This window comes from Theropithecus gelada, chromosome 15, assembly GCF_003255815.1.
Source record: "Theropithecus gelada isolate Dixy chromosome 15, Tgel_1.0, whole genome shotgun sequence".
Lineage (NCBI taxonomy): Eukaryota > Metazoa > Chordata > Mammalia > Primates > Cercopithecidae > Theropithecus > Theropithecus gelada.
The window spans coordinates 26,759,678-26,773,010 of NC_037683.1; the positions used below are offsets into that span (position 1 = coordinate 26,759,678).

Here is a 13,333-nt window from a genome sequence, read left to right on the forward strand (position 1 = left end):
AGGATTCTGGAAGAGTAATAGAATCTCTACTCTACCTTTTCCTCTTCAGGATAAGTTGCCTCATTTTCTTAGTTCATTTTATTAAATAAATCACTTCCCAGTTACTTCTCAAGGGTCTTTGTATCTTCATCCAGCAGTCCAAGTAACCGTGAATTGTTTGCAGGTCTGTTTATAACTGTACATTGGCTTTACTCCAGAAGTGGCTTAAAGTACCTTATGAAAATACATCCATTTTAGCCACATTCTGAAAACAGAAGCGAGGAAACAGGGGCAGAGAGGAAGTAAGGGTAGAAAAAAGTAAAGTATGTGAAGTGAGTAAATAAAATGTTCTGTTGGACCCTAAGCACATTAGAGTCACACATTTAGCTTTGAGCTTCCTAGTTGCCAGTGCCAAAAGAGAAATGCAATAGTTATATGCACCACCCTGCCCATAAAACAAATTCTTTCAGAGAAGCACCACCATTCTATTCTTCCCTTCCCTTCCCTTCCCTTCCCTTCCCTCCTCTCCTCTCCCTTCCCCTCGCCTCTTCTCCCTTCCCCTCTCCTCTCCTCTTCTCTCCTCCTCTCCCCTCCTCTTCTCTCCCCTCCCATCTCCCCTTCTCTCCCCTGCTTTATTGAAATATAATTCACATACCATGCAGTTGACTCATTTAAAATGTATGCTTGCTTCAGTGGTTTTTAGTATATTCACAGTTCTGCCACTGTCACCACAGTCAATTTTAGACGTTTTCATCAGCCACTAGGAAACCTCATCTGTATTAGGTGGTCACTCCCACTCCCTGTTCCCTCTTCCCCCAGCCTGTGGCAGCTGCTCATCTGCCTCCTGTTTTTATAGGCTCACCTATTGCGGACGTCTCATAGCAATAGATTCATGCAATATTTGTCCTGTGTCTGACATCTGTCACTTACCATGATGTTTTCAAAGTTAATCCTTGTTGGAGTAGCACATACAAGGACTTCATTTCTTTTTCTTTTTTTTTTTTTGAGACAGTCTTGCTCTTTCGCCCAGGCTGGAGTGCAGTGGTGCAATCTTGGCTTACCGCAACCTCCGCTTCCCGGGTCCAAGCAATTCTTCTGCCTCAAGCCTCCCTAGAAGCTAAGATCACAGGCACCCGCCACCACGCCCGGCTAATTTTTGTATTTTTAGTAGAGACGGGATTTCACCATGTTGGCCAGGCTGGTCTCAAGCTCCTGACCTCAGGTGATCTGCCCGCCTCAGCCTCCCAAAGTGCTGGGATTACAGGCTTCATTTCCTTTTGCCACCACCATTCTTGGTTCCGTAGCCGGAGACACATTTCTTCTTCGTCCTATGTGTTGTCCACAAAATAAAGCAATGTCAAATCACCACACTGAGCAGGAGCTGGGGCCTTAGCTGACCCCTCATATCTAGTGCTGCACGATCCAATTCAGAAGCTGCTGGCCACATGTGGCTGTTGAGACATGGGCTGCTCTGAATTGAGACATGCTGTGGTATGTATAAAACACATACTGGATTTCAGAGACTTAGAAATACAAAGTATCTCCCTATTTTTTTAGTATTGGTTACATGTTGAAATGATATTTGGGGCTAAATAAAATATAAAAATTAATTTTACCTGTTTCTTCTTACATTCTCAATGTGGCTATGAGAAAATTTCAAATGTGTAGCTCACACTATATTTCTATTTTATATATTATAAAATTATACAATATATGATTACATGATATACATTTCTATATTATATTTCACACTGATCTAGAACTTTCTTAAAACTGAATATATCATCCCTTGCCTTTTTTTGTAATGAAACTTTTTTTGAGCAGGTAACAGACACCCATGATAAGGACCTTTGCACAGTACAGAGGGCATATTGAGCAAAAAATAAATATTTTCTCCAACCCATGCAAAAACGTTCAGTGCACACACTTGCATTTATAGAAATGGTTGCAGGCCGGGTGCGGTGGCTCAAGCCTGTAATCCCAGCACTTTGGGAGGCTGAGACGGGCGGATCACGAGGTCAGGAGATCGAGACCATCCTGGCTAACACGGTGAAACCCCGTCTCTACTAAAAAATACAAAAAACTAGCCGGGCGAGGTGGCAGGCGCCTGTAGTCCCAGCTACTCGGGAGGCTGAGGCAGGAGAATGGCGTAAACTCGGGCGGCGGAGCTTGCAGTGAGCTGAGATCCGGCCACTGCACTCCAGCTTGGGCGACAGAGCGAGACTCCATCTCAAAAAAAAAAAAAAAAAAAGAAATGGTTGCATAAGCTACTGTACCTTGACTTTTTGAAGTCCTAAATTTGAATATTTATTTTTGGGTAGGCAACGAATTCACATTGTTCAAATTTCAAAGGATGCAAAGGATGTATAGTAAAAAAATCTACTTCTCATTCCTGTCTTCCAGCCACCCAGTTCTCCTTCCCAGAAGCAATTTATATTTTAGTTTCTTGAATTCCTCTAGAGATAGTATATCATATATAAGCAATGTATTTATCGTTTTCCTTTTTATTCTTCACATATTTTATACAGATGGTAGCATACTATAAACATTGCGCTGTACCTTGATTTGACACTGAAAAATAGGTCTTGGAGGTATTAATAGCTCAGAACATACACATGTACCTTCCTCTTATTGATGGCTGCATACTATTCCACCAACAGGCATTTAGGCTATTTCTTGTCCCCTCCCTACTGTTCATGCTGCTGTAAATATCCTGCATTAGTCTTGATGCACACGAGTGACTTGCTTTGTTGTCAGTAAATTCCTGCAGGTTCCACTTTGATTTTTTCTCAAGGCTGCTATGCCTGGGGCTGGTGGTAGAAGCTGTTCCCAGCACCCACCTCTCCATGCTTGGCAGAAACCCCACATCCTGAGGACGGACCCAGCTCCTCTTACCAAAGCATGGATGTGGCTGGGTGTGGGAGTCTGCAGGACTGGATTAATGGAGCATATTTCCTTCCCCTCCCAATGTCCAGGTGGAGTCCTTTGAAAGACTGATACAGGCAGGACGTCTCATGCCCCAGGACCAACTCAAGGTACTGCCCAATTCAGGAGCCACCCGTGGAACTGCCAGACAACCACTGTCTCCCATGGCTCTGTCTCTGAAGCCTCCTTTGCTGCAAGACAGAAAAGAGAATCCCAGACACAGTGTCTCTTTCAGAGCAAACAGCTCTTGAGTAGCTTCCCATGATAACGATCATTATATCACAATAGTTACTGCTTATTAAGCAAGGATGGTTGTGTGCCAGGGACTGTGGTAAACCCTAGAGTATGTTTATTTTATTTTATCATCATCAAAACCCAGTGAAGCAGTTACAGTTATCACCGTCATTTAACCAGGATGGAACTGAAGCTCAGAGGGGTTACTCAAAGACCACACAGCTAGTAGATAGCAGAGCCTGGAGCCAGGTCTGTCTCCCTTTCAAATCCAGGGTCATAATCACTGCCCTGCACTACTTTCCACAAATTACCCTGCCTCTCAGCAAGCAGAAAAAGGCCTTTTCTTTTTTATTGCCTTTTAAAAAAAATTACAAAATGGTTGCCAAACGTTTGGAAACTAGGTTAAAAAAAAGTGGGGGCTGGGGGAGAGACCCTTTATAGATTCCTTATTGGTGTATTTCCTTTGGAATTTGGAGTTTTAGATAACTGCAGTCATAAATACAATTTAGATTCTTGCTGCATCAGCCAGGGTCCCAGTAAGGAACAGGTGGAGCTCTCAAGTCTGGGAGTGTAGGCATCAGAGGAAAGAACTGTCAGCAAAGGTGTGGACAGCATCAGGGGACCAAGCAAAGACTGGGGAATCCCCAGGTAGTAGCATTAGCCGGGAGCTGTACCCACTCTCTAGTCTCTCTCTTCCCACCCTGTGATCTCTGATAGGTCCCTCCCACTAGACAGACCCAACCAGAAGCCAGCAGGTAGACAGCCCTGATGCTCAAAGCACAGAGCAGGGTGGGAGAGGAGCTCAGAGAAGGTCTGGAGAGGCAAATGCAACACACCTAGTTTCTAAAAAAATGTTATGGCGGGAGTATTTTCCTGTGTGGTTACATGATGTCACGTACACTTTCCAATCACAAAATACGTGATGTGTATCATGTAATATCATGCAGTGGATGACCAAGGACCTTGTAAACTAAAACCATTCATTTGTTTGCTCTCTGTTCTAATTCCCCCATACGCAGGGAAGTTGAGAGCTGTCGGAAGGTTAGATGTGACCAGGGAATGGGTTCTAGGTTGTCCTTGGCCTCAGTCTGTCCTCAGAGTTGAGTGGGATGCAGAAGGTAGTAAGACAGTGATACCAACCCCAGTTGCCGCAGCTTTAGCCATGTATTGCCCGTGATTATGTTTACTATGGGAGCCTAGCAGAATTGCTAGGACCATGGGCTCTGGGGCCAGAGGGCCTGGGCCCACATCCTGTCTCTACAACTCACTCACTCCATGACCTTCACCAACTTAAATGACATCCCTGTGCCTCAGTTTCATCGTTTTTAAATGAAGATGATAAATCACCCCTCATTATGATTATATTGAAGATTAAATAAATGCAAAGTGCTTTAGCCCAGAGTCTCAATGCTCAGTAAATATTCTCAATAATGTAATGGTGATGATAACATTATCTGTGTTGATAGCCTATAAGGATTTGGGAAAAGAGTGGCTAATTTTCTGAAACCCACAGTTTTGCAAATCAAGAATGAGGATCCAGAGTCTCTCAAGTAGAGGGTCCTTATGGAGATACGGTGAGAGTATATTTGACACTGTGACAGCTATGACAGTTTGTGATACATTGGGGTCCTTGTAAGTCTATGCAGGAAGGGCTGGTGCCCTCTGAAGCCGGTGCCAAGGCTCTAAGTTGTGTCTCTGTTGTGCCAGCCTGATAGCAGAGAGCTGGACCACGGCCGCTCTCCGGGGCAGGCAGCCTCCAGAGATCTCAACCTCAGCCTGTATCTTGCATGAACCCAAGGGCCCAGGTGCATCCCATGGCCTCCCGCAAACTGTCTCATCCACTGTGTCTGCAGGGACAGGCCCCACAGGGGCTGAGCATTGAAGTCTTCCTGGCCTGGTCTGGTTTCAGGGCTTCCAGCGGCTGAAGGCTGCCCACGCGGCCCTAGAGGAGGAGTACCTGAAGGCCTGCCGGAAGCAACACCCTGCCCAGCCGCTTGCTGGCTCCAAGGGGACACCTGGAAGATTTGATCCTGGCAGGTACCTGCTGGGGTGGAAGGCCTGGAAGGACAGATGGGATGGGCCCCTGGGGTCCCTCAGTCTCCAGGAGGAAGGCACTTTGTCCTTATAATTTGTACACAAGAGAATAGAGAGAAATCTTATCCTAATTAATATACACATCCAAATGGTGGCACGATGAAAAGCTGAGATTTGAGTCCCTTTGAACCCACTTACTGAGAAGATGCCTTGAAACACTTATTGGTTAATGGGGAAACTGAGGCTAGATGGGGGTGGGATTTCTGTAAGGTCCCACAGCCTGTGGAAGGCAGAGGGAACTTGGGCTGAGGCCTCCTGATTCCCAGTGGAACCTTCTTTCATCTTGCTTATTTTGAGTTCTCACCATCATCTAAAGGCTGATATTAAATGGACCCTAAGGGGGCATCCCCTGGAGTCTCTGCTCTGACACTCTGCTCCTGGACCTGCCTGATGTGGCTACCATCTTGGGCTCCTGGTGCTGATGTTTCTGCATTCCAGGGAGCTGGAGGCAGAGATATACCGTCTGGGAAGTTGCCTGGAAGAGCTGAAGGAACACATAGACCAGACCCAGCAAGAGCCTGAGCCGCCCGGGTCAGACTCAGCTCTGGACAGGACCCCAGCCCTGCCCTGCCTCCACCAGCCAACGCATCTGCCTGCTCCTTCCAGACAAGCCCCCATGCCAGCCATCAAGACCTCCTGCCCTGAGGTACCTCTTGGCTCAACCATATTGGGCTGTTCCCTTGTGCATTCATTTCTTCATTAATTCATTTCTTCAGTACATATTTCATATTTATGAAGTGTGTGCCATATGCCAGGACCCATGACACATGGTAGGGATTCAGTGGGATGGGAGGTGGCAGGGAAGGTGGCCTCTACCTTCACAGAGTTTTCTGTAGAGTTGAACTGGTTACAGTGATTTAGTTGTAATTTTGATCAGTGCACTGAAGGAGAATTATGGGGTTCTGTGAGAGTAGGAGGAGTAACATGACTGAGTTTGAGGAGGACGTCAGAGAAACTTTCCCTGAAGAGGTCATGTTTAAATGAGACCTGAGGCTAAGTAGGAATTACTAGAGACAAAGAGAAAACCTATCCAGTGGGGGAAACAGCCTGTACAAAGGCCCTGTTGCTGGAGTATGGGAAGAGAAGGGAAAAATAGTCTGAGATGTGGCTGGAGAGGCAGGCAGGAGCCCCATGACATAGGGGCTTGTGGGTCACATAGAGAGCATGGCCTTCAACTCTGCTGGATTTTGTGGCAGGGGATGACATAAGATGACTTGTGGGTAGGCCAGTCTGAGGATGAGGAGGTGGCAGGGCAAATGGGGAAGCATGTGTGGACTTGAGAGAGGTTGGGAAGGTATGTTTGAGTGGACTTGGAGTGGCCGTGAGAGGGAAGGAAGACACGGATGGCTCCAGGTTTCTAGCCTGTAGTACTGCACGGATGATGGGGTGAAGCCTAGACAAGAGCCTTACACGAAAGGGGCTTTGTAGAAGGCTCTCTGGCCCACACTATGACCCCTTGAGAGGCAATCACTGTCTCCGTTTTGAAGATGAGCAAATTGAGTATAGTGCATTCACACAGATGACAGTGGTGGGGTCTCTATGCCTCCCAACTCCTGTTGCCTGTGCTGCAAAGACTTGTCTGTTGAGGATGGGAGCAGGAAAGAGGGCCTGGCATGCTGGGTAGGGTGGGACGCTGGTAGGACATCCCTGACAGCTGAAGTCATGCTGGCCCCATGGTTTGGGGAAAATCTTATGCTGTGCTCTGGCCTAGAGGGTAGGAAAACTCTACCAGGTGCCACTACGTACAAGAATGGGGAGAAAACCTGAGTACGTTATCTTGAAGGACCCTTGTGTTCCTGCAGTGAAGGTATTGCAGGGGGCTGGGGTGGCCCTACTGGCATGGATGGGGGTCAGAAGAGTTAACTCTGGCAGGAAATCTAGATTCAAATCTCAACTCTGCTTCTGGTTTCTGTTGACTTTGGGCAAATCATTTGAGCTTTAGCTACCTGTCTGTAAAATGGTTTGTAATAATCTCAGGTACTGGTGGGATTGTTGTGACCTGATATCTGTATGGTGCCTGGCACACAGTAGGTGCTCTATTCATGGCAGCCAGTATCGAAGACCACACAGCCCAGTCTCTGTAGTTTACACATGCATAAAAGGGTGGTGGGCTTAGTGAGTCTAATGTGCTTCTTACCCCTCAGCCCCCAGCACGAGCCTGGCAGGAGGCAGGTGCTTAAAAGTGGTATTTAAGTATCTGCTGAATCTCTGTCCTTTCATCTTTCTGACCCCAGCCTGCTACCACCACTGCCGCTGCCAGCGCTGGCCCCCGCCCATTGCACATAAATGTGGAGGTGAGCTCTGGCAACAGTGAGGTGGAGGACAGGCCACAGGACCCCCTGGCCCGACTCAGGCACAAGGAGCTGCAGATGGAACAAGTGTACCATGGCCTCATGGAGCGGTGAGTGCCACCTGGACCTGACCGGGGTGTCTGGCTAGCAGCTGGATCTTGGCTGTCCCCCACTGGGCAGAGATCATGCCCCTCTGTGTGTTCTCCTGCAGGTACCTCAGTGTGAAATCTCTCCCGGAAGCCATGAGAATGGAGGAGGAGAAAGAAGGAGAGGAGGAGGAGGAGGAGAGGGGAGGTGACTCCCTAGAAGTTGATGGGGTGGCTGCAGCTCCAGGGAAAGCAGAGGCCACCAGGGTCCTCCCAAAGCAGCACCTGGTGCAGGCTGAGAAAAGTCATGGGGCTCCCCTGGAGTAAGTCACTGAGCCTTTCCTGCAGAATGTTTGGTTCCACCCTAAAACCACAGGGGTGATCACTGTCAGAGTGAATAAGACAGCACTTCACAGTTTAGACATGGCTTGCCTGTCCTGCCTCTTCAAGTGTGCAATGTATACCACTGATAGCCCTTGAAATGATTTCGGGTAGTGTGGGACATGATTTTCAGTAGGACACATGCAGCATTAAAGAATATTATTCTCAGCTGGGCACAGTGGTTCATGCCTTTAATCCCAGCATTGAGGGAGGCCAAGGCAGGTGGATCACTTGAGCCCAGGAGTTCAAGACTAGCCTGAGCAAAATGGCAAAGCCCCATCTCTACAAAAAATACAAAAATTAGCCAGGCATGTCGGTACACACCTATATCCCTAGCTATTTGGGAGGCTGAAGCAGGTGGATCTCTTGAGCCCAGGAGGCAGAGATTGCAGTGAGCTGAGATCGGGCCACTGCACTCCAGCCTGGGTGACAGTGCAAGATCCTGTCTCAAAAAAAAAACAAGAAAAAAGAATATCCTTCTCTTTTTCTCTCTGACCTTCTAATGATGCCAAAGAGAAAGTCTCAGTTAGTGCTGTGGTGTCTTTAATGCCTCTCTTGAACTTCTGTGGAAAAAGAGAGAGAGAGAGCGTGAGAGCGCATAAGCAGGCCTCAGGCCTAGAGCCTTTGGCAGGCAAATGGATCTATCTAGTATATGATAACATTCAGGTTTCTTGTATTTATCCTCAGAGTTAGTTTCTGTTTGTCGCATCTTCTGTTTTGAATAGTGATCTAAAATCTTGGGAGTAGATGGAAGTTTATGGAAATGCCTGAAATAGGGAGGGTGGTATGCGAACTCCTTAAGTCTGGGAATTGCTGCTTTAGCATTTCCTCTTTGGTGTGTTGGGTGGGTTTTGTTGGCATCCACATTTTCCAGTTGAAAAGTGAGGTTGAGAGAGGGGAAGTACCTTGCCCTAGGTCGTACAGCTAGAAAGTGGCAGAACCAGGCTGGACAGCCAGGGATGTCTGACTCCAGAGCCTGTGCCCTGGGCTGCTTGGCTCCCAGGACAGGCCAACCCCTGTGTCAGGGCTGCCCGGCAGAGCTCAAGGAAGGTCTTCTCTTCCCATGCCAGGGAGGCCACGGAGCAGATGCTATCTGTGAAGCCACCAGGTTTCCAGACATCCCTGGCTAGAGACGGGCACATGTCAGGCCTGGGCAAGGCTGAGGCAGCCCCTCCAGGCCCTGGCATGCCACCCCACCCTCCAGGCACCAAGTCCGCAGCGTCCCACCAAAGTAGTATGACCAGCCTGGAGGGAAGCGGCATCTCTGAGCGCCTTCCACAGAAGCCTTTGCACCAAGGTTGTGGGCCCCACCTGGAGGTAAGTCTCCGCATGGGGGAATGGGCCCAGAACCTCAGGGTCATTGCTGGGTCTTCTCAACTTTCTGCTTCTGGATCTTTCCTTGTGCTATTCCTTCTTGGAATACCTGCTGCTCCTGTCCCTGCCAGCCAAAATCCCACCTGACATGCAGGACTTATGCCCAGTGTCACCCCCCAAACCTGTCCCTCTTCCAGAGCTCTTGTTCCTCCTCTGAGAGCTTGGAACCCATTGCTTATACTTCTCTGAGCCTGCCCATCACATCTGGAGAGTCTAGTTCTATGCCCTTTAGAGCAGACATCACTGCTGCAAGGTCACAGACCACTGTGGAAGTGTGACTGTCACAGAATAATGCATATATATGCATGCCTGTGCACTTGCGTGCAAACACACACACACACACATGCTTCTCTAGTCCTAATGAGCCCATGGTCAGGATTCTCTGCACTAGACATGAACTCAGCGAGGGCAGGCACCTGTGTTGCTCTGTGTTCTTTGTGCCATGTGTTAAACCCAGTGGGTAGGACCTGTATGTACATATTTGATGATTTCGTTTTTCCAATGCCTTGGGCCTGAGCATTTCCACTCAGATAAGACCATAGTATTCCAGGCCTGAGCCAGGAGACACTGGAAATATGACTTTCTCCCTCTCCCCTTGCTAGTCCTTGTCCACGGCCGTGTCTCTCCCAAGGGCTCTGGCTGCCACTCCTCAGGGAGGCAGGACTTGCTCAGGGTCCTCCTGGGGTGCAGAGTCCCTGCTGGTAGCCAGATTCTTGTGCTGAGGCCTGAGGGCCTGAGAGCCCTCACTCCTGGGCCTGGCTGTTGGGAGCCAGGCCAGCATCCCTGGGGTGTGAGCCTCTGGGAGGTGAGGCCCAGGCTAGGATTTGGGAAGGGCTTCCCAGTGTGCCTTGGACACATTCCTCAGACATAAAGGGATACTGCCTCTTTCAGGAGCCCTGGATGGCATCCCCGGAGACAGACAGTGGCTTTGTTGGCTCAGAAACAAGCAGAGTTTCACCCCTCACCCAGACTCCAGAGCACCGGCTCTCCCACATCAGGTATCCTGGGATCCCACCATTGTCCTGTCAGTGCCACATTCCTGGGACAGCCTGGGAATCGCAGTGCCTGTGATGGCCCAGAATAAGAGAGGATGGTCTGTCCATTCATAGGGACTCATTTCATCCCCAATTTCTTGTTCCTATGTTATTGACAGAGGAAACAGAGCTTCAGAGAGGGGAGTGACTAGTCCATCCTCACACAACTAATTAGTGACAGACTGGGAAATTCATTTTTGTTGAACAAATGAATGGGTGAATGAATAAAAACTACAGGGAGGGCACTGTGAGGTGAACAGAAGACAAGGACAAAGGGCACTCAGGGTGGCTACATGGAACCCAAAGGGAAGGGAGAAGGCGGAGGAGACAGGGTTGAAGGTTGGAGGGATGGAGCCTCCAAAGCTGGGTGCGGGCCCTTCAGGAGGCCCACATGGCAACCCAAGGATGCATGCAAAGGAAGGATTAGAAATCCTATTTCTCTTTATGTATTCTGCATAGAAATTGAGATTTATTATTTTGCATATTGGGTTGGCCGGTGTACAGTTTATAAAGAAGTGGATATCTAATGTGTGTGTGTCCTTGGAAATATTGTACCACCCGAGATGCAAAGTCGCAGAGGGTGGGAGCTTATTGGGTTAGCGTGTGGAGAGCCTCAGATGCCGCCGCCTGAGTGTCTCACTCTGTGTGACCTCCGTGTGTCCCTTCCTCCACGGTCCCCCAGCACAGCAGGAACATTAGCCCCGCCCTTCGCTGCATCTGTGCCCAGGGAGGGAGCTTCCTACCCCAAGGCCAGGGGTTCTCTGATCCCCAGAAGAGCGACAGAGCCCAGCACACCCCGGAGCCGAGCACAGAGGCACCTCTCCAGCCCAAGTGGGCCTCTCCGGCAGAGGGCACCCAACTTCAGCCTGGAGCGGACATTGGCAGCCGAGATGGGTGAGTGCAGGAGTCTGGCTTGGACAGAACTGCATGGATTGAAAAATCAAATAGAAAAACTTGCAGAACCCTTTAGGATATGACATATTAGCCAGGTTCATTGTACTGAAATTTGAAATTACAGATAAGGTGGACAAAAGGGAACAAAAAAAAAATACTCTGGAAACCATCAGCGCTGATGTTTTGGTGTAGAACCTGTGAGCTGTTCTCTGTGCCGATGTAAATGTGTGTTATTTACACGTTTTGTTCAGTGACAGACAGCATGCATGGCAGTGGTCCCATAAGATTTCCATGGAGCTGAAAAATTCCTTTGGTAGTGATGTTGCAGTCATTGCAGGGCAACACTTCACACACGTTTGCGGCGATGCTGGTGGAAACAAACCTACCGCGCTGCTGGTCATATCAAAGTACAGTACCGGCCAGGCGCGGCGGCTCCTGCCTGTAATCCCAGCACTTTGGGAGGCCGAGGCGGGCGGATCACCTGAGGTCCGGAGTTCGAGACCAGCCTGGCCAACATGGTGAAACCCCATCTCTACTAAAAATACAAAAAGTTAGCCAGGCGTGGTGGTGGATGCCTGTAATCCCAGCAACTCGGGAGGCTGAGGCAGGAGAATTGCTTGAACCCAGGAGGTGGAGGTTGCAGTGAGCTGAGATCAAACCATTGCACTCCAGCCTGGGCAACAGAGTGAGACTCTGTCTCAAAAAAAAAGTACAGTACAGGCCGGGCATGGTGGCTCATGCCTTAATCTCAGCACTTGGGGAGGCCAAGGTGGGAGGATCACTTAAGGCCAGGGTCACCTGTGGCCAACATGATGAAACCCTGTCTCTATTAAAAATACAAAAATTAGCCGAGTGTGGTGGCTTAACACCTGTAAGCCCAGCTACTCAGGAGGCTGAGGCATGGGAATCGCTTGAACCTGGGAGGCCGAGGCAGAGGTTTCAGTGAGCCGAGATCGCACCACCACAACACACCAGCCTGGGTGACAGAGCAAGACTCTGCCTTAAAAAAAAAAAAAAAAAGTACAGTACAAAACCTACCATTATGTACAGTACATAATACTTGATAACTAATGACTCTGTTATTGGATTATGTATTTACTATACTTTTTATCATTATTTTAGAGTATATTTCTTCTACTTATTTTAAAAATGTTAACTATTAAACAGCCTCAGGTAGTCCTTCGGGAGGTATTCCAGAAGAAGGCATTGTTATCACACATGACAGTGCTATTATTGCCCCTGAAGAACAAGACGTGGAGATAGAAGACACGGATATTGATGACCCTGCCCCTGTGTAGGCCTAGGCTAGTACGTGTGTGTGTGTATGTGTGTGTCTTAGTTTCTAACAGAAAAGTTTTTTTAAAAAAAGTTAAAAATAGAAAAAAGCTTATAAGGATATCAAGAAAATATTTTTGTACTTTACAATGTATTTTTAAGTTAAATGTTATAACGAAATAGTCAAAAGGTTAAAAACCATTCAAAAACTTATAAAGTAAAAATGTTACTGTAAGTTAAACTTGATTAATTATTGAAGAAAAACTTTTTTATAAATGTAAATTTAGCCTAAGAATATGGTGTTTGTAAAATCTACAGCAGTGTACAGTAATGCCCTAGGCCTTCACATTCACTCCCCACTCACTCACTGACTCACCCAGAACAGCTTCCAGTCCTGTGATCTCCATTCATGGTAAGGACCCTTTACAGATGCACCATTTAAAAAATCTTTTATACCATGTTTTTATGGTCTCTTTTCTATGTTTAGATACACAAATACCATTGTATTACAGTTACCTACAGTATTCAGCAGGCAATGTTGTAGAGGTTCGTAGCCTGGAAGTAATGGGCTATTCCATCTACCCCACATATGTAGTAGGTGTGGGTAATCTATGATGTTTGTGACATGGCGAAACGGACTAGAAATGTGTTTCTCTGAACTTATACCCGACATTAAGTGATGCATGACTATACTTAAATCAGAAACGAGGCCAGGCACGGTGGCTCATGCCTGTAATCCTAACACTTTGGGAGGCTGAGGCGGGTG

General features: G+C 47.9%; 1 protein-coding gene across 4 annotated transcripts in view; it reads left to right on the plus strand.

The window, feature by feature from the left end:
- Positions 1–13,333, plus strand: part of AKNA (AT-hook transcription factor) — a 61,401-nt gene that overhangs the window by 30,677 nt on the left and 17,391 nt on the right. For all 4 annotated transcript variants that reach the window (XM_025359029.1, XM_025359030.1, XM_025359031.1 and 1 more), the window contains 8 exons: positions 2,955–3,014; positions 5,048–5,175; positions 5,671–5,878; positions 7,467–7,633; positions 7,735–7,932; positions 9,061–9,307; positions 10,256–10,362; positions 11,081–11,292. In XM_025359029.1, the coding sequence (XP_025214814.1) occupies positions 2,955–3,014; positions 5,048–5,175; positions 5,671–5,878; positions 7,467–7,633; positions 7,735–7,932; positions 9,061–9,307; positions 10,256–10,362; positions 11,081–11,292 (1,327 nt within the window). The remainder of the gene's footprint in view (positions 1–2,954; positions 3,015–5,047; positions 5,176–5,670; positions 5,879–7,466; positions 7,634–7,734; positions 7,933–9,060; positions 9,308–10,255; positions 10,363–11,080; positions 11,293–13,333) is intronic.